We start from the raw sequence: 27692 nt of genomic DNA, 5'->3' as shown, positions 1-27692 counted from the left end.
GCCAAAGGGTATTCAAACGCAATTTAATTCTGAGAGAAGTTTCCTGAAGAGTTTCGGTACCGCCACCACCAACTATTGACCTGGCGTGCACAAAACAGTATAATCATGGTTCAAGAACTGAACTCCATTCATGTACGGATATGTTCTCAACTGAAGCAATACAAGAATCCAAACAGAGGACTAGAACATTTTAGCGTTCCGCTACGTACGCAAGTTTCTTTTTTTTGTGTTTGCTCCTTTATTTGATCAAAGATGCATTGTCTTTAGATTGCTTTGACATAAACATGTGATATTTCCATCCCTGCCTCCCTCATAAGCAGAAAACCAAAAGAGAGAGAGTGTTGATGGCAGAGAAGATGCAGCTGTTAAGTGCCACAGTTCGCTGCATCAAAAATGTCAAGTCGACCATTTTCTTCAGTGCCAGATGAGAGAAAATAAGAGGCCCACCATGTTTTCCTTCTGTACACGCCTATGTGGTTGACCCAAACTAGGGGGGAAAAAAAATCCCCAGCAGGCCAAGGAGCAGTGGGTTAGCACAGTGCAGGCCACATACTGTAGTATGAGGAAGTCACATTTTAGCCTCATTACTAATCAGACACCTTACTAATCAATCATACTACAATCCCAACACATTCGTGATGTACTTTTTACGATAATTAAGCCCTCAGTTTACGAGCATAAATGCAAGGCTGTGTGAAGACGTGTTGAACTTCACAACAAGCAACATCAGTAGTTATTGCTTTGGCACACAAACACCATCATGCATACAGCATGAGCAATTTGATTGGACTATTGATTGTCTGCTTTTGTGAAACAACTGCACAGACACAAAATACTTCTTTTGTGTTGAATGATATCTGGGAATTGTCCATTTTTGCACATGTTGTACTGAATGTTGTTAGCAACCTAAATGTTGTACAGAGAACGAGCTCAAACTTGTCAAATAAAAATGGATTTGATTTGATTCTCAATAAATTAATTTACCTTTAAAGTAGCATTGAAAGTTTAGATTTGCTTTGAATGTGACAAATGATAGATATCATCGTTATAGCCTTTTAGTTTCTAGGATTGCTGTTATTTGCATTTGAATTTCTACTCAGCGTTGCTTTTGTTAATGATTTAAGATCCGCTGCCTGGGATGTCAACGTGGGAGTAGGCGTGGCGTCGCGGCTTGGCAGTGACGTCATTGGAGAGCTGTTCGAAGTCGTACGGTGCTGAACAGATATCGCTCGTCGTCTTTCTCCTTCGCTCAGTCTCGCTGGCCAGACTGCTGGTTCGGGAAGGTTGGCTTCCCATCAGCTCTTCATTGGGGAGACAATACACGCACGCGCACGAGGACCCCAGACGATGCACACCTTGCCTTCAACAAATGTAGGCGAGATTCCCGATCCGTACGGTAAGTCATGTTCTCTTTCTAGTGCTCTTTTCAACTAAGCATAACAGATTGCTGGTGATGAACGGACTATTCTTTCACAGTGGAGCTGAGCTCGCGCTTAGCTGAGTGTTCTATGGTCAGCGGTCTTCTAGCCGCGCCTAAGGCTCAGCGTAACCGCCGGGGCTTCAATATTTGTATCATATTTGCATGACCCATCTCGCTCCCTGTCTCTCTTACTCGCCTCCCCCCACCTCCCAAACGTCCCCTTTCTTGTGCGTGGGTACACAGTCAAGAGAGATGACCACAGTAATATTTGTCTTACTCTGAATCAAGAGTCACAGTCATATTTATACGATTCTGAATCAGAGTACGACAAATATTACTGTGCCCACTCATGTTATTTTGGTTTCCATAAGCACATGATTAATTCGATTCGGGGGGAGAAAATCCCCTCACCTCGCGATTGAAAAAAAATATTGGCTCCTCCCCTGTTATTTTTGTGATAAACAGAAAGAAACTATTAAGTGTAAATATTTATTTTACTTCCCTCCAGAAAATATGGTCTGTACTTCAGTCACCAATTTCGTATATATTATAATACTAGTAAGCCTATACAAGGGTAGCAAAAAAAAAAAAACCTGTGTAGCTCTCACCCTTTTCCAAGCTCCTATTATATAGGTCACGGTACCAGTGTAACCATGAAGCACGACCTAAACAGTTTTTGTTGTTTGTATATGCTTAGATCTCAATGTCTCTGTTGGAATGGTAGCATCACTTCATATCTCAGTAGTCTAGGGTGAAAGTAAAAGTGGACATTTTACAGAAATGGCAGCAATGAAAGCATGATGAGGATAATGACAGTAACTTCAATCTAAAAGGAAAGGAATGGTTTTGTTGTTTCCTATAGATCCGACTTGGGCCTGAAGCCCAATTGTTTAATGATTATAGTGGGTTATAATAAGGGCTTTTGATAATCAGGATAATTGCTTTTTATACTGGTGATAATAATGGCTGTAGGACACTATTCCTGAGGACAAGCAGAAATATGCTGACATTTTTCAACCATCAAGAGACTAACCTTTACAGGTTGTCATCATGTACTGTGCAATGTGTGTGTGTTCTCATCAAAACTCTGAGGTGTTATTTGCCTGTAGTTAATCCTTATGCACATGTACAAATCCTTTTGATGGAACTTCATTAACATTGCAATTTAAAAAAAAAACTCATAAAGTTCAACATTCTACACCTGTAAACCGCATTAAAATTACATTTTCAAATGTTTTCGAGCAACATGGGAGATAAGATACACTGCTATTGTAATCAATAACAATATTAGCAATATCAAACTATTTTTAAGCATAAGGAAAGTTAAGGGCATACACAAGTGATGGATCATCAACTAGCGGCCTGGGGGCCAAATCTTGCCTGCAGAACAGTTCAATCTGTCCCGTGACTGGATTCCATAATTTTGAGGATCAAAAAGAAAAGATTATGTGGTCCACACTAAAGCAACTAAGAACAGCAGCAACTGAGCCTATAAAGCCTAATAATACCTTCAGTGTTGTAATGAAATAAAATATATACCGTAATTTTCGGACTATAAGTCGCACCGGAGTATAAGTCGCACCAGCCATAAAATGCCCAAAAAAGTGAAAAAAACCCATATATATGTATATAAATCGCTCCTGAGTATAAGTCGCCCCCCCCCCAAAATATGAAAAAAACCCGCGACTTATAGTCCGAAAATTACGGTATACAAATAATGTTTTGCGAAAGTTCGATTTTTATTTAATTATTGTTTGAGGGTCCAAGGTGACTGACTGTCCGGCATAGTTGGTGGCTCCCGCCACACAGCATCTTTAAAATAGAATAACAATACAAACCTTGAAAATATATGTAGTATATATTAATAGTAATAGTATATGGGCATAACATGACCATGTCTAGTGGTAAATGTACTAAGTTTCGAAAGTGATCCTTTAGTGTCCAGCAAAGTGGTAATAAAGCAGACAGGTTGTCTGGAGACCGATGACACCTGATAGTGTAGGGTCTGGTTTCTGCAGTGCATCCGTACACTAAATGTGGAACGTGTCGTATAAAATGATCGTGCGTACTGTGGCTATTGTCTGCTCAACTGCAAATTTGATATGAGGAAAGTTACACTTTTAAGCAAAGGACGATTCTAGAATATGATTGTTGCATGTTCTCCCCGTGCCCGTGTGGGTTTTCTCCAGCCACTCTGGTTTCCTCCCACATCCCCAAAACATGTTTGGTAGGCCAATTGAGCAGTGCGAGTGCGAATGGTTGTTCGTCTCTGTGTGCCCTGTGATTGGCTGGCAACCAGTTCAGAGTGTCCCCCGCCCGCCTACTGCCCGATGACTGCTGGGATAGGGTCCAGCACGCCTCCGCCGCGACCCCCGTGGGGACAAGCGGTATAGAAGATGGATGGATGGATAGTTAAGTAATGGGAACACTGAGAATGAAGTGTCATTCGTTGAGGTCTTGACAGAGCAAGAGCCCATCTAATGTTATCCAGTCTGAGATGTTTTATTGCAATTGGGATCTCTTGTCAAATGTTGGTAATAACAGCAAATTGAGCAAGTTAAATGAATTACATTGAACAATGTAGTAAATGCATATACTATGCAAACGTGTTGTTTTTATAGTACCAATTTATATTGAAACGTTTAAGCATTGTGTACCACAGCAGATGAACGTTTTATTAATAATCCAATTTCACTTCATTGGTCTAAAAATGTGGCGGCACGGTGGCGCATTGGTTAGCACAGTTCAGAGGTTGAGGGTTCAATTCCACCTTTTGCCCTCCCTATGTGGAGTTTGCGTGTTCTCCCGGTGCCTGTGTGGGTATTCTCCGGGTGCTCCGGTTTTTGCCCACGTACCAAAAACATGCCGATAGAGTCGTCCAAATTGCCCATATGTGTGAGTGCGAGTACTGTGTGCGTATGGATGGATGGATGGATGGATGGATGGATGGATGGATGGATGGATGGATGGATGGATGGATGGATGGATGGATGGATGGATGGATGGATGGATGGATGGATGGACGGAGCATTCAACAGCATTCAAACCTACTGTGTATTTGGTATACTGTATTTAGTTAAAATCACTTTGCTCTCTGATTGATGATTTGTGTTGTACCAAAGCCAAAGATGACTGTGTAAAATAACTTTTATATAAGCCAACTATCTAGAGCTACACAACGTGTTAATTTTAGATCTCCACATACAGTACGTAAAAGCAAATGTTTCATTCCAAAATAGACAGTGTGGACAGAGGCAAATTCTTCAAGTAAATGTCTTTATTATTTTTAGAATATTGCCTGTGCTTATCCTAAATAATGTTGCGCACATGCACACTTCATGGGCTATTTTTATAGAGCACATCTGTGGCAATACGCAAATATGGGCAGATCCTGATTTTCATGTCAAGGCAAGGCTCGCACATGCTTGCCAAATGGCTATTTCAGGCCATATCTAAGTCTTGGTGCAAGGTAGACTGCTGGGCTGACACAAAGTTAGTGAATTTAATCAAGGGAAAGGCAGACAGACACTGAGTTCTACAGTCTTGTGTGTTGGATGTCAGACTTATTTCATTCATATATATGTGAACAGCTGGCATCAAGCTCTCTGAATCATTGGGAAATTAATTAAATACATTTCTTTTACTGCTTATCATGATTATATATATATATATTTTTTTTTAAATCCCATTGGCCAGCACAGCACTTAAGAGTGAGGGGGTTATTTGTGAATGAACGAGCAAGGTTGTGAGAGCTCCACTCCAAGGTGAAGATGTTTTGAACGTACCGTATACAGTATGTGCCTGCTTCGACCCCCTCCTGATTGTCTACACCCCATCATGTCGAGATTGTCAATGTATCATTAGCAGGCCACGGGAATAAGAGGAAGAACTTTTGGTTGGCCATGACTGAAGCTGTGGTCACTCCCTCATCGGCACAGACATCCATATATCTGATCCTACAGCCTGTGCTTGTCTGTGTGTTGGTAACATCTGCCTCCGAGGGAGGGAATTACACCGTTTGCGAAAATAGAGCCCTCTTAGTCTGCATTCTACAACAGTCACTTTGCATGGTCTAAATAGCTGTTTTGTTCCACTCATTCCACCCACCATGTTTGTTTCCATTTGGTATGTTTGTCTATCCCTGACCAGTGGTGTGCTCTGTTTGCCACCATGTTTGTGCTCTTTTTTTTTTCCTCATTGAGACATGAGGTACAGGAGAGGTTGCATGGAGCAGTTTTGTTCTTCTATGTTTGAAATCAACATTTATTAAGAGCAAAAATGACATTTTCCACCAACCGTATACTGCGACCGAATGGTTATCTTGTGTATCTTGACAATCTCAATCGATCCAACTGAGCTTAACTGTAAAAATAGTTTCATAAGGACAAATATGTATTCCTCTCAAATGTCAGTCTTCTCAATAACCTTTGGAATTACATTTAAACATTGATTTGAACACATTGCATACACTGTAGGTACCTGACCCGAGTTAATCGTGAGTCTGCCAAATATTCAAATGCGCCAAATTTCCACTTCCAAGCACGTGAATGGGTGATATGCTTTCCGTCAATTTCAGCACAGAACAGATCAGACAAGCAGATACTCTCTGAAAGCCCTTGGGATTAGCTATTTCATTGGCTTGTCACCCTGATTCTCGATTCAGTCGGCCTACTTTTGACCACATCTGGTCATCCCATTGCAGGCTATGCACACTACTTTAATCTGCATTAAATGAAGGGCTCCTAAAGACTGTTTGGTAAGGGTAGCAAGTCTCAATAAAGCTTCAACGAATCACTTGAATTTTAGTTTCATATCCAAAAAGTCAGCAATGTAACCAAAAATAAAATGGCCCATGGTCAGGGAGGGTGTTCAGCCAGCCAGCCTGCATAGACTGTAGGCTATCTTGGGCACACACTTAGCGTTCCAGCCACTATATGATTACTGCATTTGACTGTTTTAGCCCAAATTGGATGTTGTAGCGCTGATTAGAGACGAGCTATAAATTAACATACACTTACCATCCTCCTCCACCCTCTTCCTGGTCCTTCTCTCGTTCATCTCATCATTTACACAAAATATGTCAAAAGTCTGGCTGATGCAGTAGTACACAGATTTTTTTTTTTGCCAGGTTTTTAGATTGCTTGTTCTTGTCTGCATGTTACTTCTTTCTGTTTACACTGCGGTGCTGCTCTAGGATGAAGGATAGCAGGTGACATTAGTGTGAAGCACAACAAACGAGTATGAGAACGTTGGAGTGAGAATCATTGAAGACATGAAGAGTGCTTATTTTGTCAAACTGTTATGAGAGTAAGACTATAGTGTTTGAGGACACTACGAAAAAAAAAACACTGACCAAGTCAGTATCAAAGAAAAAAAACATTTCTCCAGAAATAACTTGATAAACTTTCTGCCTGAAGTAATCGGAATAACACGGACAGAGGAAATTCAGGTTCTTTGCCAAGTAAAAAAATCACCAAGGTATCTTGTGTTTTATCTTCCTACATGTAAATGGGCTTTGTCTGGGTACTCTGTTTTTCCTCCCACACTCCAAAAAACATTATTGGTTTATTGTTCTACTCTGTGATGAAGGATCTAGTTGCAACATTCATTATAATGGCAGACAAAATGGTCTGGTTGAGTTCATTCTGCTGTTGCCATCATGATGAATATGTGATGCATAAATATAAATGTGTGAGGCTGTCCTAAAAGATACCATGCAAGTGCAAACTATGACCTCTTCTTTTTCCACTGATGAGCATGCCTGGTTGGAATCTCAAGCAACTTGCCTTTCCATCATTTGTGGTAAAACATTGTACCGGCATCTTTGAGTCTCAACCTCGCACTTACTGGAGAATTCCAGCCTCACTGTTTCATGCTTATGACATTCAAATCCTGTCCTTTCAAGTTTGTTGCTGAGTTGTTTTCATTCCTCAAATTGTTTCTGTCGTTTATCTTGGTGTACCCATGCAACGTGTGTTACTTGTCATAGCATTTCTGTTTTTCCACACAATAGTTCTACTGACTGTGGTCAATGTTTGCGCAATCGCTTTGATTCATTTTCCGTCTTTTCTTCGCTTCACAATTGCTTAATTTTCACCCATTGACTGCTTTTAGTATTTGTAACGCACCTAAATAGCATGCACGTAGTCTACACAACAAAACCCAAATCTGAAACTGAATGTACTTGTACACACCTCAACAACAAAACAAAACAATCAGTCACAACGCAAATGGATTCAGAATAGCGAGAAGTGTAGACAAAGGGAAATATGTAACCAAGCCACCACGGTATTGTGACCATCTGTGCAATCTGAGGGAATCCATGACCTTTATCGGCATCATTTTTCATACATCTCTTGTAGAACATTGCATTAGTGTTTGCTAGTGTTGTGGCTTGTCTGTTTATACATGAATAATAGATGAGCATCTCTTTGCCCACACTAAGTGATTGGTTTCAGCGAGTTTAATAAATAAAACAATAATTGTTTTATTTTTTTTATTTTTTTATTCGTGGCTCTACAGGGGACCAGTATAAACTGTTGTGCCAGACGTTCCTTTCTTTCACTATTGTATGCCCTCCATCCTCCCGTCATACACACTATCAAATAATCAGTCTTATGGACCTTACTTTGTACCAGCAGCATGAGTATAGCTCCTAAAAAGTATGTGGTTTCAATTTTTTCCAAAGAAAAAAATAACTAATTAAAAATAAAAGAAATCTGAGGAACCTTTCTTTTCAAACCTTGTTTATACTAATGTGATTTATACCTGGGTTTTCTATACGACATATTACTAAGAAGACATGTAAAGTCCCGTGCGTTCATATTTCGTTATTGCAAACCACATCTTATTCTACAGTAACGTTTGCTTTCATCTGTCAAATGCTTTTGTTGAATGAGGTCAAATTACAAAGCTCAATTGAAAGTGATTCCCTTGCAAATATACAGCAAATACATTTGGCCATATAAAGACAATTAGAACCGTGCACTCAGTGAAATGAGACGAGACGGAAGAAAGCAGACCGGCCGAAAATGGAAAATGACAGCTTCAACCTTTCACATATAGTATCCTAGAAAAGTAGAACCGAATGAACGCCAATGTTAATATTTTGCATTCTAACAGTAACATTCACAAAAACAGTAACCCGCTTGAATCATCCTTTTGCGGGTCATCATTAACTCTGTCATTATTTCCTGTAGGAACTGACCAAGGTCAACAGCACTCAAGCTTAGATGTAGGATGGAGTGAGATCACATGGATTTGGAAATTCCCCCTGAGGATGAACTCAATGTGTCTTTTATTGTTGTCAGACCTTTTGGGATTTTTCCTGAAATATACTAGCCATTGTCATGTTACATCATGTTTTTACGGCCTCATTGTAATGACTCACAGTATGAGACAGACAACCTAGACAAGGTCAACTGTGCAGATACACGCACATGCGCACACAGACACACACACACACAAACGACACAAAGGAGACGATATAAATATTAACAAGGCATATACAGGCTGTTGTGTTGTTAAAACACACAAATGTTAAAACATATCAAACACATATCATCCTCACAGCCAAGTGGTGATCTGAAATCCAACGAGGAGCAGTGGCAGCAATTGAACCAATGTTATTCCAGTCTGATGGCTGCTAAACCATGTCATTGTGTGTCAATATCACCAATCAACCGGAAAAAGTTCCGAAATGTGCGTTTTGAGTAACTCTCGATGCAGAGTTGAGTGTGAAGCTATATTTAGTGTGTCCAGATGTGCAAATATACACTGAGTGAATGTGTGCAGGAGGGGTAAGTTGCCTGCTGCTTTTGCCAGGTCTGTGTGAACAGACTGTGTGAACACAGAGAGATTATGTTTCCACTTTGGGTCCCGCGTTTACCTCTACTAAAGGCAGAAAGCAGGATTTGGTTGAGATAATCTTTCCTCGTGTGGTTTATATTAGGAAATTGTGTGACTCCGTAAGTGTGTGTTGCTAGTCCTATCTCGTTTATTGATTAAACATAGAAGACTATATTAATTTCTGACAATTATCTCTGACTGATATAAGGCTGTGATGATGGCAACTGCTTGTTGCATCTGATTTTGGAAGATTGTCATTTATTTCTCCTGGAAATGGGTACTATGCTACGAACGGAGGCATCTTTTTTTAAATGTCACACAAACCGATATGTTACCTCGATGGGTTAGAATTTATGCTGGTAATTTTCAGACAAGCACAGGAAGCAAGATGTATGTATCGATCGTGAGCAGTGTTTCTTAAAAATGACTTTAGACATTCATGACGAGCAGCCACAACGAGGAGGGACCCCAAAGAAGGGTTTGCAAAGACCACACAGCGTTTTGAGGTACAGCACAAAATCTTTCATTACCTGCATGAACCACATGCCGTTTGGTGACCTCAATTAGTGTGCAAAGAGTGGTGAGGAAGGAGAGAGAGCGAGAGGCAGCTCTGTATAGTAATTACTAGTGAGGTGCTGAGGTTAAAGATGACATCTGGACAGGGCGGGCTGCGCTTTTGTGCTGCATGTTAACCTGATTTTCAACTTCCTCTTCTTTCTCATTCTATTCTCAGCCTCACATATGGTCAGTTTTATGTTCAACAAGAGTTGTCACACTAAAACGACTGGGTGGTTTGAATGAAACCAGGTTCTGTTAAAAATGACCGACAGAACAAGTAGAAAAGCAATACTATGGGAACCAAAAGGAACATGTATTGATCGGGGAGGCGAGGCCCGAGCCACCTCATCTGGCTCCTCTCAATGTGGACGCACGTTTCATGTACTGTATGTAGAGGAACTGTATTTGCATGCTTGATCCAAGAAGTAGTCATCTCCTGTGCGGCTGTGTTTTCACAGCAGGCCGCGGTTAGCTTAAAAAAAAAAAAGTAGAACAAATCAATAATGAATAATCATACTGACTCTGCTACTGGTAGGAGTGAGAGCAAAGGGATCGCTCGCTGTGTGTGAGGTTAGTGCAGTTGTGTGTGTGTGCTAGGCCTGACTCATTGCGTGTACCCCAAGGGAATACTCATATACGAGAAAAATGGTCTGTCTGGGCCCATGCTTCCGTGCCCATTGTACACATGAATATAAATGTATTTGCAGGGAGAGGCGACTGGCTGCCTTGGCTTTGGTCTTCTGTTTTGATGTCAAAGAATTTGTCAGAGCTGACTTTGCAGGGCAGATAAAAATGAGTTCAAAGCTGTTTTGGAATTTACCAGTCACACATGAAATATTAGCCTAATGTAGGTGCTTCATTCTTGGGTGGAGATATGTATTCTCGAATTTCTTAAAAAGTTTTTATCATTAATTAAAAGTTTGGCACATATAAAAGACAAAAAAAAGAAACAATTCGGAAACAGATGTTTTGGAACGTATCAACCGCACATTAAATATTAGCCTAATGTAGCTGCTTTATTCTTGGTTTTTGTATTCTCAAATTCTTTAAAAGTTTTTATTATTATTTAAAAGATGCACAGTGAAAATTATTGAAATCATAAGCTATTTATTTTTCATAATACGGAAAATTGGTCGGGGGGCAAAATGAAAATGAATTCACAAAATCGATTCAATTCCCCTCCAAATGTGTATCCTTTTTTAATCATTGTGTAGCTGGATAAATCACTAGGCATGTAATTTTTGTATTTGGCATAAACTCCGCGCTACAACAATGTCTCGTGTGATAATCATTAACCAGATGTAGCTGCATCAAGCCAGATGGGTGACTCCTGTCCCGGTGTTTAACATAGCGACAGATGTTCAACCCCCGTCCATGTGACGTATAGCTCCACTACACACCGATTGCTTTGGCTTACATAGAACAAACATTGGCTCCGCACACAATCAGCATTCATCCCGACGTAGACATAGGCAGTTGGGATCCACAAAAGCACACACTATAAGCTTCGCCAGACCGGCGCCTGTATGGATTGATACCCAAAGGGCCACTGGCTAATTGTGAGTCATGGTTGAAATCTATTGAATGCAAATGTGATAAGGACATCTATGTTTTGCAGTTGGGATGTCTGAGTGCACAGAATGGTAGTACAATAGCGATATAGCAAGTTGTCAAGTCAAGTCAAGTCAAGTCGCTTAAAGCGGTAGGAGTGATGATGGTTGAAGAAGAAATTTAATATCTTATTTTAAAAGACAGAGCCAATTGGTTACCACTGGATGAGTTACAATAGATTTAGGACGATGACAAGAACCAGAGTATGAAACTCTAGACTAAAAGTACATAAAATAAGTACCGTATTGGCCCGAATATAAGATGACCCTGATTGTAAGACGAGCCCCTCTTTTTCAAGACTCAAGTTTAAAAAAAGACTTTTTGAACACCAAATTAAATTTTTATACATAAAATAATTACAGTACATCTGAAACAAATAATTCTAACAATGTATTCGAGAGATATAGCGTGTTATTTTGCCTCATTCAAATCATGCAAAAACTGTCCATCACATCTTAATATCTGAACATTTGAATATGTAATCTAAAGTGCAATCACCTTTGTAAATAATTGGCTTCTGGTTTTTGCTCTGTCTCTCTCTGTCTCTCTCTCTCTCGCTCTCTCATCAATTTGTAGGTCCTGAAAAATGGTGATGTTACATGGATTCCTCCTGACGTCACTGAAGTCCTTGCAAGAATAGTTCCATCATGGCCACCTCCTATCATCAGTCTAGAAAAGATACCATCTGCAGATGGTATAATTGTTGAAGACTCCCTATGAACATAAAAATCCAAATCATGTAGTGCAGATTTTAGCAAATTGAAGGGTCTTTTCAAGATTTTTGTTTTGTTTTAATCTCTCAGTCTTTTGCTTGTGGAAAGACGTTTTTTTTTTTTTTTTTGTCAATCAGAGTGTGGACAGTGAGCGAGGTGAGAAGAAAGTGACCGTTACTTTGTTATATTAAGAAAGACAGAGATGGTCCTCCACATCACCCCTTACTCCAGTTCCTGTCTTCACTTCCTGGATGGCTTGTCATGGAGCCTGGTGTTTCCCTGTTACTGGCTCCTGGATCAGCTCCTGGCCTCCTGCCTGGCCACTTCACTCGAGAAGCGCCAGCGTTCTCAGGATCCGTGTTCCCTCCTCACTTTGTGTGTCCTAATAATGGTGCCTCTTTACTTGCTCCTTCTCCTCGCCTCTCTGCCTTTTGCCCTTCTGGGCTTTGTCATCTGGGCTCCTCTGCAGGCCATCCGTCAACCCTATCTGTACACCTACCACAGGTTAGTGTTGATTTGTTCCTCTGTGTTTTGAGGGACATAAGCATACAAATCTCAAATCTTTCAAATCTTTAATCTTTTTATAAATGATGCAATAAGTTGTTGTTGTTTTTTTTATCAACTGTTATTATTGAATGACAAACAACACGAATCAGCTTTGATTTGAACTTTTCCCAGAAAAGTGAATAATAAACAAATGCCCAAACCTTTAAGAATACTTGTTTGGTACTGTGTCTGTGCGATATTCTAAAACTCATAAACTAACTTTTCCCTGTCTTGTTTAGACTCGAAAAGCGCCAAGCTGAACAAGGTGATGCTACGTCAGGGTTTGTTGGGATCAGGGACTGGAGACCTCAGGGCAAGAGCTTCTGTTTCTGCAGTGCCAACGTTTGCCTGCTGCCGGACTCTCTGGCCAGGTTCAATAACCTTTCAGACACACAGAGGAGAGCACGTGAAGTTGGTAAGAGGATCAGGAATGGTGCCTGTCGGCCTCAGATCAAAATCTACATCGACTCGCCAACCAACACGTCCATCAGGTATGTACAGCACCTATTAGAGATAAGTGTGTATATTTGTCTAAGATACACTGATGTTATTCTTTCACTTGGTGTTTCTCAACCATTAGCGCGGCCTCCTTCAGCAGTCTAGCCACAGGGTTTCGTCGTACTTCTTCCTTGGACCAGCGGCCAGATCAGACACACATTATGAATGGCCCAGCAGACACTGAAAATGAACCACTTGCCGAGTGTCCCATTCACCCTGCCGGTGCTACAGACTGCCCGCTTCATCCTGCAGGAATTCACGGAACCTCAGACTGTCCCCTTCACTCAGATGCAGGAAGCACAACCGTGGACTGCCCCCTTCACTCTGTGGAGAATAACAACAGCTCGGACTGCCCTATACACACCTTGGCAGAGGCTCCAGAATGTCCAATGCACTTTTCCTGTCATAGTGGCCTCGGTAATCATGACTGCTCCATGCATGGGAAGGAGACGCAAGCTAATGATGACTGCCCCATGCATGGAAAGGAGACGCAAGCTAATCATGACTGCCAAATGCATGGAAAGGAGACACAGGCTAATCATGACTGGCCTATGCATGGAAAGGAGACGCAAGCTACTCACGACTGCCAAATGCATGGAAAGGAGACACAGGCTAATCATGACTGCCCCATGCATGGAAAGGAGACACAAGCTAATCATGACTGCCAAATGCATGGAAAGGAGACACAGGCTAATCATGACTGCCCCATGCATGGAAAGGAGACACAAGCTAATCATGACTGCCAAATGCATGGAAAGGAGATGCAAGCTAATCATGACTGTCAAATGCATGGAAAAGACCAACAAGCTAATTATGACTGCGCCCTACATGGAAAGGAGACACAAGCTAATCATGACTGCCCCATGCATGGAAAGGAGACGCAAGCTAATCATGACTGCCCCATGCATAGAAAGGAGACACAGGCTAAGGCCTCCGCAGAGTGTCCACTTCACACCTCAAGTGTTCAAATCAGCATCAGTGCCCCTGAGCCAGACCCCCACGAGAAAGAGGCAGGAACAGGGAACCATCAGTCAGGGGAGCTGGCAGGAGGTGATGTGGGCAGCATGACCGCCTCAAGAGAATCTCTTGCCCGGTACCACGGAAGCGATGGCTACGGAGTGATATCCTCGAACAACACCCTCTCGCACGTGCCTCGCACCTCAATATTCAAACGCCCTGGTAGAAAGCGCCGCCATGGAGATGAGACTTTCGACCATGACATTTCTGCATTTTTCCCTGCCAACTTGGATTTCCTTGCCCTACAAGAAGTGTTTGACCATAGTTCAACAACACGACTGCGGCAGCAGTTACATCGCTATTTTCCCTATGTGTTGAGTGATGTTGGGCGATACGGGTGGAAGGGCTGCTGTTCCAGGTTCAAATTCCTAAACAGCGGCCTGCTGCTAGCTAGTCGCTACCCAATCCTGGATGCACGTTATGAGTGCTACCCCAATGGAAGAGGAGAGGATGCACTGGCAGCCAAAGGAGCACTCTTTGCCAAGGTCAGTCACTTGTTCTCTTTTAGATTTTCTTTGAACTCTTGTGGAATGTTAGCATTGTGTGTTTGCTATCATCTGGTTTGATAAGTCACTATTGTATCGTTGTATAGATGATGGAGCCTCTCAAGGGCGAACATTTGCCAGTGTTTGGGTCGGTAGTTAATTTTGGATTCTTGTGAGGGTTCGTTCAAGGTCGAAAATGTTCCCCAAACGTTCTGTACTTGTCTAGTTGCAAGGAAATTTTGAACATGTTTACTCAGGGTATGTATACCCCTGCTTGGAGAATACTTGGAGAAGACAAGAAACTACAGTTTTTAGGTTCTGCCTGATGGCAAATGTTACAATGTTGAAGCTAACTTGTAAATCAAATTTAGTATCACTACCAGGGCTTGACATGAACTGAACTTGCTCACTAGCCATTGTGGCTTGTGGTTTCCCAGCATTACATGAAAGTTTTCACTAGCCACAATTTCTATTTTAGATAATAGGGGAACCAAGTTCCACATTCAGTAAACCGGGTCGCAAATAAAGAAAAGAGCAAACAGTATGAAAATAGTATAAAGGGCGCTGTAAATTGGTATATAGTCAGTATTGTACACACAAATGATCGTCGGTGCTTACAAACTGCCCACAAACCAATCCTAGCATTTAGCATCCCAGATTTTAGACTAAAGGTGTACAATGCTCCATAAAAGGCACAGCTGGTTCGGTTGGCTTTTTCAGGATGCGACGTAACCCAAACGAGTGAATGAATGTTCTCGTCACAATATACCCAGTTAGTACTCAATCCCAACTCTTCTAAAACTAACTTACCCAACGTGTGCCTTGGAATGCTTGTTTTCTAAGGCTTAAGTTGAACGTGTGTGTTTTGTGTGAGACTGTGTATACTTATTTTTGTAACCACTACCATTTTTTCTGGGGGGGGTGGCGGGGGGGTTGTAAGAGAAATGTATGTGCTTTGGTTCAATACAAGCTAGGAGAAACACTGTTATAGACAACTTGAAACCTCTTCTTTTATTGAGAGAAGTTTACTCACGTGTCCCTTTGCAGTCCAAAGCAATGCATCATGTTTTTACTTTACCACTGCACTTAGTGCTAGAGTGCATAAGTGGCTTCATCATTAAGGAAGAGTAGATTTGATATGACATAAAGTGCAGCGGTCTTAGTGAGTTGAAGAGCTACTTCCAAACTTGTCTTGCATAAGCACGGCGAGAGCACGAACGTAGCATCACGCCGAGAGATGGAATTTCGACTGCAGCTCCTAGATTGCTCTCTTACTCATTTAGAATAGCTTTGTGCATTTATATATATATTAATATTTGACAGTATGTGAGGAAGAATTGGGAGTTTCAATTGAAACCGTAGTATTTTGTTTACTCTCTACCAGAGCTTCATCAATGGCGGACTAACGGAGCGCCCATCTGTACTGATGGACTGTCCACGACTGCTGAAATTATTTAAATTGCAAATAATGCATGAACAACATTGTTGAAAACATGATTTTAAAAAAGATCTTAATCATTGTTTTGGGGAAATGTTTTTTTTAACCTGGGTTTAAATACATTTGCACTTTATTGGTATGTTTTGAGTTTTTATTCATTCATCTTATTCACTCCGATGGGGGGGTGCGGTATTATACAACGTGGTGTGTTATTCACGGGATTTACGCAGGTAGGTGGAACACTAATGATCCCAGTATCCGCTATTTGGTTTATTGCACATTGTTTGTATGCGCTGGATCCAAATTCAAAAAACTTTTATGACTGTCGAGTTTGACATCTATACATCAACCTGTGCAGCGTTATTTTATTAATTATTTATTCAGCTGCACATCGCTCATAGATTTCGTTCCTTGGAAATGTAAGTCGTGGGCAGCACACATTCATTATCATTATTTCCCAGTGGATGTATTTATCCGGAGAGCAGCAGCAGGTCAGCAGCATTTGTCTGAATTGTATCTTGTGGAGAGGTAATGGATTGGAGTTAAAGAGAGAGGGAGAAAGTGAGAGAGAGGCAGAGATTGAATATTAATTAAAAATGTTTCCCTGTAGAGGGACCCAGTGCTTAGTAATTAAAGCTCAGACTCAACACTTATCCCCTCTTATAATTATTCCTACCATTCGTGTGTGTGCGTGTGTGTGAGTGTGTTAAAAGGACAGTATGTTTATTCATTAAAAACACACCATTAATTTCAGTAAGATGCAAAAAGTGTTTATTGCATCAAAATCATACATAGGTCTAGTAATCGCTAATTATATTCCGCCTCACCGTACAAGTCTGGCATCTTTCTGCTCCAGATAAAATCACCCTATCATAATTTTGCTGGATCAATGACTACAGCGTGTGTAAAAAATGCAATGCTCTTGCTTTTTCACTTGAGGTAATACTAGAAGTTTGTGATAACATTTTTGTTATATTTGCATCGGTTGTGATTGTTTCTTCCCTGGCTGGCCAAATCTTCTGATAGTTACAAAATGCTCTCTTCCACAATTTGCCTCTTTAGACTAACGTTGTCGTTTCTCTGGACAATCGAATTCTGCAGCTTTCAGTATGCATGTTCTAACAAACACATCATCTGAAAGTGCCTTTGATGCTGATGCCATTACTTCAATTGCAGTCTGGTTGCGCTGACTGCAATTGAAGCAGTTCGAGCTCAGAGCATTTCTCTGAACACACCCACGATTAGGGAACAGGGATCCCCAAAATAATTTGGGGAAAAAAAATCATCATTTCAAAAGATAAATGCATTTGAAAAAATATATATAGATGTTAAATACCAATGACTGTCAAATACCTTTTCAAAGCAGTAACATTCACATGGAGGATTCTGCACCGTATGCTAGAAATCTTCCTAAATTACAACACCTCAATTTATCAGTCTCTTCACTGCTTTCTGTCGTCAAGGCAAAATTAAAATGATCAGGTTTGTGGGAGGAATGAAAGATGAAATCTTGGCTCACTCTTCATCTGATGTTAATGTTCAGGTAATTAGTTACCGTCGCCTTGGGCCTCTGCTGATTGAGGCTTTTGTAATTCATCTTGATTTCGGCTTTTTGTGTGGAATCGTTGCTCATGTCTCATTTTAACTTCTGCTCCTCTCTGAATACCCTGTGATGAGAGATACAAAATGAAATAAAATGATTTTATAAATTAGAGACTAGCAAGACTGGATTTTTTTTTTAATTTCCAAAGAAACTCCATGTCATCAGTGGGGGAATGAGAAACAAAGTGCAAAGCACTTGCATAGATTCAAGAGTTCCTACGATTTCACACCAATGGAAGCACCTGCTGAGATAACAAAGTAATGAAGACATCTAATTTTATTTCTAGACTATCATTCAAAATCAACAGAATGATTAACTAACTGCCTGCCAGTAAATGGCTAAACGTTCATACAAAACCAAACATTGGTAAATGTCATATTGGTCGTTTCTCACTTAACTCATCCAAACATGCCTTAATGGTCCTAACCAATCGCAGGGCACATACAGACAAACAAACAACCATTCACATTCACTCACACTTAAGGAAGATTTGGAGTGGATATTTAAAGAGGTCATTAAAATCAAAGACTCAAACTCAGGTCATGATTGAGTCATCCTTGATGGACCTCTGCCAGTCCAAGTACCAAAGGGATCCTCTACTAAAAGTATCGTCGTATATGCAGGGGAAACCGTTTCAATAAACAATATAATATGATGATGTAATATACTATATTACCGTATTTTCCGGACTATAAGGCGCACCGGACTATAAGGCGCACTGTCGGCTTTTGAGAAAATTTGAGGTTTTTAGGTGCGCCTTATAGTCCGGAAAATACGGTACAAGAAATTCCCTCTTACGCTTGTTTGAGATGACTATTGTGTTGTTGTACCTTCTCCCCCACTGATTCAATCCAGCTTGTGCCGCTAGGAGCTATTTGTGGATTGTACTGTGCCGGTATCTGAAACGCTTTACAAAAATTCCCCGTAAAGTTGTTGATCATTGTTTTTATTCACATGATGTAATATTTGTGTCTCCAGGTTCATGTGGGCACTTCCCATCAGGAGCAAAGGGTTGTGGGATATCTCACATGCACTCACCTCCACGCCATCGAAGGTATAATCATACTGCATGGTCTTCGGCTGTCAAAGCATTTCTTTGCACCAGGGGTGTCAAACTCATTTTTTTCGCGGGCCGCATTGTAGTTGTAGCTTCTTTCGGAGGGTCATTATGACTGTCAACCCAAATAAATGTATGAGCACCTCAAATTATATACAGTAAAAGCTACAAAACAAACTGACAACTCGTTTTCAAATCAGATGAGTAAAAACTGGTCAAATATTAAAAAAAACATTAAAAGTGAAGACAATTTGCAATTCTAGTAATGACACACGAATTTGATGCACAATTTGTCTTCGCGGGCCACATAAAATGATGTGGTGGGCCGTATCTGGCCCCCGGGCCTTGAGTTTGACACCCGTGCTTCACACCATACTCATTTTACAGATCTAAGTTTTACTTTGTGTCAATGTTTTGTTTTAAAGGTGTAAAAAAGTGTGTGACCAGAACTAGACATTTCAATTCTGTACAATATGTGGTGGTCCATTCAAAAAGCCACATTGTGTGCACTGAAATTTCAGCCTTCTTCCTCCTGCAGTTCCCATGGCGACTGTTTCAAGCTGTTTAAGGCGTCACAGACCTATTTAAAACTCTGGTCAATGGCTCCCTCATTTTTTACTCAAGACATGTCTCCCACCCTTGCCTGATATGTTGAGCTCCTCTTGCGTTGCTCGCAGGTCCAAACATAGCACTGTCAGGGTGGTTACTAAATATAGATTCAACGTAAGGCCCTTGGGGGAGGAGAAGAAATGGGACTAAGGAGGAGGATTGGCAGGGGTAAAAAGTACAAAATGTATTTGCCTCTCAGAGAACAGGGCCCTACAATATGTGAACATCCTTCAGTTGAAGTAGATGGGCACTCAAAAAGCAAATTTTTAATGCGCAATTATGTATGAGTTTTCTTATTCATCCATTTCTACAAGTTATTCTATTCAGGGTCACAGTTAAACTGGTATCAATCTCAGAGAGAGAGGTTTGGATTGGATTGGTCACCAGTTGATCACATTGTATTCACATTATTCGTGGAAGTCTAGTTTACCATATTTGGGAATTTGGCTTTGCCATACTGGACATTCCAGTGGAGCCAGTGCGTTTTCTTTAACGTGTCCCACCCACACATAAATATTGTGACGGAAAGTTCACAAGAAATTAGACTAGGTAAAAGCAAGTCTAAGTTGTGGCACAGGTGGTGCTAAATTTGGTTGAGGCGCAGGTAGCCCTTCACTGACATGTGATGAACGTCATTCTATTTCATTCCTAAATATGACAACACCATGCATGGAACCCTGTGAAACATTGTAGAAAGCGGTTGAGTCTGCACTTGGCGGTGTCCTGGGAATTCAAAAAATATGGCCCATAATTGTTGTTTCTTCCTGTTTTATGACTTATTATTTCTACAATACTACTGCGTTTAATCAAGTTGTCAAGTTACATTATGGAAGACTGAATTATGAAACTGGACAGAAACCAGACAGTTTCATTCCACAAAAATCAATCTGTTGAAAAAATGGCAATATCATACCCGGATCTTTCTATTGGAAATCAAATTTATCCTGCTTGTGTCCGATGAGATCAGCCTCTAATTGGACACGTTTTATTCCAGTCTCCACTGCAAATTTCACCTGCAAGTCAATTACCGCTGTCCATGCATGAAAAAGGAAAGCCAGACAACAGAGCTAAGTTAAAGCGCTTATTTTTGCCGAATCGTGCTCACCGATAGTTACTGGCAGGTGTTTCCTGTAAGGCAGAACCACCACTGACCACTTTGCAGCACTGTAATTTATTTCAATCAATTACAGGTAATGTAGACAATGATGGGTGTTTCAAAAGAATGCCAGATTCTTGTGTTTGCTGGAGCTGATGGCTTCGAGAGGCAGAATACACACTGGACTGATCAGTTGTATTCCCCTTTCACTCAGCTTGTTGAATTTAGGTTTAAGGCCCCTTTTTTTCCACCTTGCTGTTCACCGGTAAACAGCATGGACGTGAAAAAGATTTTGGTTCTGCCTGCCTTTGGTGTTTGGGTTAAGGCCAGAGAAAACCCAGAGATACAGCTGTGATCATGGCAAATCGGGCACAATGCCGAAAACAGCGTAATGGGTTACTATCGTATTTGAGGACACATGAGAAATAGAAATTACATGCGAATACAGGCTCTCGACAATACGTAAAACAGTGTGCGTTAAACGCTTCAGAGTAAAAAAAAATAAAATAATCCAAAGCACGCAAGCAAATATCTTGACAGCGCTTTGTTTTTCACACCATCCATTATTAGACTTTATCACACCTACCTTCCATGTTGAGCTTCTCTCATCCATCAGCACCTTATTTTTGTCTACTTGGCTGGAGTAATCAGACTTAAAGTGCATTGCATTAGCAAAACCCAAATGTTTAGGAAGTTGTAGAGTTCAGTCGCACGGTTCACAACCTGATCTAGATCTGTTCACCCTGCAAGAATAATGGGCTGATCTTAATGTGTGTGAGTGCACTCCCTTTACCATTTATTTTTTTATATCACCATCAGGCAACAGCAGTCAGATGTGTATTTAACTCCTCTCAATAACTCCTATTATAATAACTACTATTTAGTCATGAATGGCGGTCAAATTTAAAAGGTTAGAATGGCAAGACTCTCAGGAACTTAACAATGTATTGTAATAAAAACAGTTTCTATTCAGAACCGAAATTGCAACAATTCATATTATATATATTTACGTTTTTTATACAAATCATATACAATTATATAGATTATGTATGTCAAATATAATGGCAACACAATTATTATTCATAGGTGTCAAACTCAAGGCCCGGGGGGCAGATACGGCCCGCCATATCCTTTTATGTGGCCCACGAAGACAAATCAAATTCACGTCAGTACTAAAATTGCAAATTGTTTACCATTTAGAAATATTTGAATATTTTTTACTTGTTTCAGATTTGAAAACTAGTTATTCATCAATTTGTTTTGTAGTCTATACTGTATATAATAGACATTCATACATTTATTTAGGTTGACAGTCATAATGGCCCTCCGAAGGAAACTATGACGACGATGCGGCTCGCAACAACAATGAGTTTGACACCCCTGGTCTATCTAGTATTTGTTTTCAAGGTGAGCTGGAGACTATCTCTGTTGATTGAGTGAGAGGCGGTGTACACATACAAATATCCTGTGTATACCGTAGACTACAATTACAAGGTATTGATTGTCATGTACAGAAAAATATAATTTTGCTGAGATAATGGGAAATGAGCAATGGTGTCTTTCTGTGTTTTCCTTTGTGTTTATGTGGTTTTCATTGTCACGATGTTTCCTTTTCTTCTCTGTATTGTCTGCCAGGTGATGCCTCTGTGCGATGTGAACAGTTGGACTTGTTGCTCCAGTGGGGGGCAGAGTTCCGCCAGGCTTCATCACATCATTCTGAAGGGGAAAAAGTTCTTGAAGACCTTGTAGCCTTTGATGTCATTCTGGGTGACCTCAACTTTGACAATTGCTCTTCAGGTATGCATTCAAGCTAAATTAAACTATTCTGTGATAGAACACTGTCTATGTTTATATATTCAGGTCAATATCAAATTCCTGGGTTCTGAATTTTGCAATAAAGAATTACAGGACTGTCTCAGAAAATTTGAATATTGTGATAAAGTTCTTTATTTTCTGTCATGCAATTAAAAAAACAAAAATGTCATACATTCTGGATTCATTAGAAATCAACTGAAATATTGCGAGCCTTTTATTATTTTAATATTGCTGAGTATGGCTTACAGCTTGTTAATTTTGGTCAATTGAAATTAAACAGAGACACATCGACAACTTCGGGAAGCAAATAGACATCTTTTTCAATTCTTACTTTCTGGACGTCACAGATGTATTTGACGTCTTTTGCCACTCCTCACTCCAAAGGTTTTAAAAGTAACATTTTAAAAGTCACCCTCCCAACCCTGCATGGTCACCACTTCCTGCTTTGTTCCGTGCTGGCCGCAATTATACCAACTCCATCTCATCACAGAGCCGTGAACAAAACTGGGCCATTTATATGCCCCACTGTGGCAAATTGATGACGTTAACATTTCAGAACTGACGACAGGATTCCTGGACGCCCACTTCAGGTCTATCTGAATAATATTTGTTTGGGGTTTTTTTTCAACAGAGGACAAGTTGGAACAACAACATGCACTTTTTTCTATCTACAAGGACCCGTGTCGCCAGGGGCCAGGAGAGGACAAACCATGGGCTTTGGGTAACAATACACACACATGACAGCTCTTGTCACTCATTTAAAACTCATACAGTCTGGAAACTTAAAGTGACAGGATATAAACAATACAAGACAAACTACTATAATCTGCTCTCCGGCTAAATCAGCATGCCTTTTAAAATGAAATCCATCTGGAACAGCGATGATGCATGGGAAAGTTTTGGTCTGGATAGAAAGTGTTATTTAGGCCAGCGGTAGTTCAGGGACAAGCGTGTGTTTGTTCATCAATGCCTTATTTATGGACATGAGATTTTATCTGATGGACCAGCACAACAGATCAGGTTGTGTCTCTTAAAAGTAGTAAAATATGGAATCAAGAAAGGAAGAGTGAATTAATGAAAGATTGTGGGGAGGATTATCTTATTTTATGAAGCTTATCCAAAAAAAGATAAAGACTAACATAACACAATAGCCAAATCGGCAGGCAGCCTGCCACCCAGTACTTATCAGAAGCAGGATGTATTATTAGCATTTCATTTTAGGACAATTCGGAATGGGGATCTGATTCCATTTCCATGATATTCTAGAAGTAAAATGAACATTTACTAAATTGATTTATACAGCTTGTTCACATTATGGTTGCAGATGTATTCCAGAAAGAAGGTTCAACATACTCTGAGTCTATCCCTGAACTCTGAGTTGACTTACTCTGAGATGGGAGACTATGAGTATTCGGTTTCAGAAAAGCTGATCTGAGTTAGTTAAGAGTATTCAGTTAACTAACAAGCATGTGTGATACAGAAGGAAACCAGATAACCAGGAACTGGCAACGCACGGAGACACTATTATTATGTAACACTGTTCAAACTATATTTATACAAGTGTGTCATAATTCGGGTGTCCTAATGGGATTCAGGAAAATTCATGTAAGAACAGCTAGAGAGCATGAGGAAAATGTTTAATTTAAAGAAGTATTAAATCATATATTGAAATGAAGAATTAATTAATTTTGTGTGCTACTATGTTTTCTGTCTGTATCCTAAAGCACTGTAATGTGTTTATTCTGTACCATTGTAAAGGTACATTGCTGGATCCCAGTGGCCTTTATGATGATGAGGTCGGTTCACCAGAGAGTTTACAAAAGTAAGTCACGTCTACAATCTTGCTATGTTGTTGTCATCGTGTTAGAAAGTTAGGGCCCTATTTTTGCAAGTTTAGCACAGGTAGGGTTTTCTTTTGGTATTTTGCAAGACTTGGCTTGTGGAATTGTGTGTGACTGGACATTTGCACCTTTGCACTTTTCCTGGCCAATTCTCACGCTATCCCTTGTTAGCATGAAATTCAGGGTGGGCTAGGCGCTAACCCAAGTACAGTATGCCGTGTCTGACATTGTGGAAAACAAAAAACAAAGACCCAACTTGTGGATCATACCAGATTTGATTTCTACAACGATGAAGCGAGATTGGCCCACACTGGTGTTATATATATGAATGAAATACAGGGGGTCCTCGGTTTATGACGTTGATCCATTCCTACGCGGCGACGTAAACCAAATTTCGGTGTAAGTCGGAACAGTAATAAAATGAAACAGTACTAATAAAAACAAAGAAAACAATTTCTTACTTTTATTCCTGTGGTTGACTTGTACACTAGTCCCGCGCGCTTTACAAATCTTACAACGCCTTTACAACGCTTGCGATGCAAAAAAAAGGCTTTAAATATGTGAGATGTGTGTCGTAAACAAGAAACAACGTAACTTGAGAACGTCGTAAACCGAGGACCCCCTGTACATGATATCCACCACTCACATCCGCAAAGCACCAAAATTGTGTTACACCACCTGCACAGTAAAACAAACCTCCTTTTAGCCCATCTAAAATTTAGTCTACTTTTTGTCACCAAATATGCAGATGCACTGGTGGACGAGGCAGTAACACCCAATGAGGCGTAGAGCGTCTACCAAATTTACAAACATGCCAAACAAGCCAATCTAAACCAGCTGGAAGCAGCTCAATTTTGCCGTAGCTGTTTTATTTTGTACCTTCGTTCATGACATTTTTTATAGTGTTTGGATGGGTGTCTTTCTGTTTTGCAAATATTCATCAAATATTTCATACATCTGTCATATCTCATGTGCCTCATAGAGTGATGGAGAACGAGGAGGGCAGAAAGGAGTACCTGGTGTTTCCTCCCAGTAAAAGCCATTGTCCCTCCAGCAGCCAGAAGGGAAGGAACATTCCACTTAAAGGCAATGGACGCCGGATTGACTACATCCTTTACAGTGACGAGGGCCTGCAACAGGACTGGAAACTGGTACGGCTTGGAACCATTGTACAATAAAACCAGTGTTCAGGGATATTTTCACTAACTAACTAACTAACTAACTAACTAACTAGATAGATAGATAGATAGATAGATAGATAGATAGATAGATAGATAGATAGATAGATAGATAGATAGATAGATAGATAGATAGATAGATAGATAGATAGATAGATAGATAGATAGATAGATAGATAGATAGATAGATAGATAGATAGATAGATAGATAGATAGATAGATAGATAGATAGATAGATAGATAGATAGATAGATAGATAGATAGATAGATAGATAGATAGATATTTTGACTGTCTCCCACCATGGGAACTTTGTTATTTCCCAAATTACGAAACCGGAAACTATTGGTTGCTCAATTATGAAATATCTTCTTCCAAGTTTCACATCCACATCTTTGTGTGCTGACTCAGTGGAAACAAGCAGCATGTTCGATTATGTATAACCAGGGATGTTATCGACTGCGCACAAGAGATGTGGAAGGACGTTTAGTACGATCATTGTAACAGTTCGACTACGTAGTCAGTTTAGTCTTCATTAGATCAGTTGTCAACATGTTGTTGTTGCTTCATTTACAAAAGAATCATTGCAACAATTTCATAGTTTTTTTTCCCATTTGTGCTTGTCTTTGATTTTCTCTGGTTATTTGTGTCATATGTAAGCCATGATCAATTTAAGGTACCTTTTCAATTATGTTCCATTACTTTCTACGTACTGGCTGGCAAAGTAGGAGCACTTAAGATGTGTCTTGGACTTTTAAGACACAACCCTTTAAAGCCATCGATTGCAGTGAAATTTGAAAATACAAATAGATACACACGTGCACACACATTAGACACTTTGTTTTGTTAGATGTTCAATTCGTCTTTTGCATAAAATAATACCCCTGCAACCCGGTCAGCATGATTGCTGACCGGGTTGCAGGGGTATTATTTTATGCATCAAAGGCCTGCAGTACCAAGAGTTAATTTGTTCATCTCGAACTGCTGTCCTCCCTGGCATATGTGAAAACTAAATATTTAAATATGTCATTAAACTAGATGGGTGAACAATAAAACCTCATACACTGGAATCCTTTAACATTGTAAGTATGTTTGTTTTGGGAATTTAAAAACCGAAAACGTCACTTGTAAAACATGACTTGAAAAATATACTGCTGCGTGACGCCACCTTGTGGCAGAACATGGTGACTGTAACTTCCATTCATGTCAGCGACTACGTTTTTACCTGTACTTAAAGACAAACCTCGGCCGACATTTAAAGTTTGGTTTTCAATAAACCAACCAGACGCAAGATCGTGACCACTTTTTTGTAGAATGTAATGAAACCCATGGACGTGAAAAATGAAAACAGTCACTTTTTAATATGCACACAAATTTTCCAGTGTATTTAATATTTGTCTTAAAGGTTTAGGCTACGATCAGCTGGCAGGAGGCAACCATTCCAGGGTGTGCCTCACTACTTGAACTAACACATGCAAACTTCAAAATGCTGAGTTAAAAAAACAACCCATAATGGGTTAAAAATTAGACCAACCAAGGAGGTTGGGTCAAATTGACCCAACATCCGGGGTTTGGCAAAACAACAATTTGTATGTACTGAACAGCCCAAAATTGCAAAAAGCTTCCTGAGCCCAATTTTTAACCCAGCCTTTTTAACAGTGTAGGCAAAATCAGCCAATTAACCCTCAAACTGATTAATACATTTTCTTTGATTTAAAACTATTACAATTGTTTTAGTCTTCCATCATGCACTTAAAAACTTCATCTAGCAGCGTCATTTTGACTGCTCCTTTCTCATCTGCATGTGAACTAGTGCTGACTGGTACTGATTCCCTCCTCTGTGATGAAAATGAACAAACGTTACTTTGTCGCCTCATCGATCACCTGCAGTCTACCCTGGAATCATCTACAATACAGAACTTTAACCCAAACATAATGTTTGTGTTGAAGAACACTGTTTGTTCCATAAATGGGTTTGTGACCTGAAGTGAGCGTAGAGATTTGACACCCCCTGCGCTATCTGAACAAAATGCCTTCAAAGATGTGATACTTGTGGTTTTGAATGATTCATCATGAGGACCTTTTCCCTTTCTTCATAGGAAATAGAGGAGTTCAGCTTTGTAACACAATTGGCTGGCCTCACTGATCATCTGCCCGTCGCCATGCGATTGGCAGTCTCCACAGGAGAGGACGACTCCTAGAATGACCACCTGTATTTGTCAGAAATACTACCATTGAAGCGCGATGGACAACAAAGATGAACAAATTGTGTTTTTATGGATAAAGAACATCTTGAGAAGGAAGGTTTTGAGTGGCCAAAATGGAATATAATCCCATGGATAGGGGATATAAAATACAAAA

General features: G+C 40.2%; 1 protein-coding gene across 2 annotated transcripts; it reads left to right on the top strand.

The window, feature by feature from the left end:
- Positions 1-1183: 1183 nt before the first annotated feature.
- On the top strand, positions 1184-27692 carry smpd3 (sphingomyelin phosphodiesterase 3). Of its 2 annotated transcripts, XM_037254672.1 has the most exons (11): positions 1184-1396; positions 12014-12654; positions 12936-13187; positions 13277-13611; positions 13690-14696; positions 18716-18791; positions 22135-22296; positions 22946-23035; positions 24073-24136; positions 25138-25306; positions 27431-27692. In XM_037254672.1, exons 2-11 carry the CDS (start codon positions 12353-12355, stop codon positions 27530-27532), a joined length of 2559 nt encoding a protein of 852 aa, XP_037110567.1. In that variant the 5' UTR covers positions 1184-1396; positions 12014-12352; the 3' UTR covers positions 27533-27692. The 2 variants fall into 2 exon arrangements, with proteins under 2 accessions (XP_037110567.1, XP_037110566.1); XM_037254671.1 differs by having other exon boundaries at positions 13277-14696.

The sequence above is a fragment of the Syngnathus acus genome, chromosome 6, assembly GCF_901709675.1.
Source record: "Syngnathus acus chromosome 6, fSynAcu1.2, whole genome shotgun sequence".
Taxonomy (NCBI): Eukaryota; Metazoa; Chordata; class Actinopteri; order Syngnathiformes; family Syngnathidae; genus Syngnathus; species Syngnathus acus.
Note: the sequence above shows the minus strand (reverse complement) of the source record. Positions and strands in the feature narration are given on the sequence as shown.

Excerpts from the sequence above, each read along its gene's own strand:
- smpd3 (XM_037254671.1), top strand. The coding sequence starts at position 12,353 with ATGGTCCTCCACATCACCCCTTACTCCAGTTCCTGTCTTCACTTCCTG. Across the intron at positions 12,655-12,935 it reads TATCTGTACACCTACCACAG|ACTCGAAAAGCGCCAAGCTG; the intron begins GTTAGTGTTGAT and ends TGTCTTGTTTAG. Across the intron at positions 22,297-22,945 it reads CTTTGACAATTGCTCTTCAG|AGGACAAGTTGGAACAACAA; the intron begins GTATGCATTCAA and ends TTTTTTCAACAG.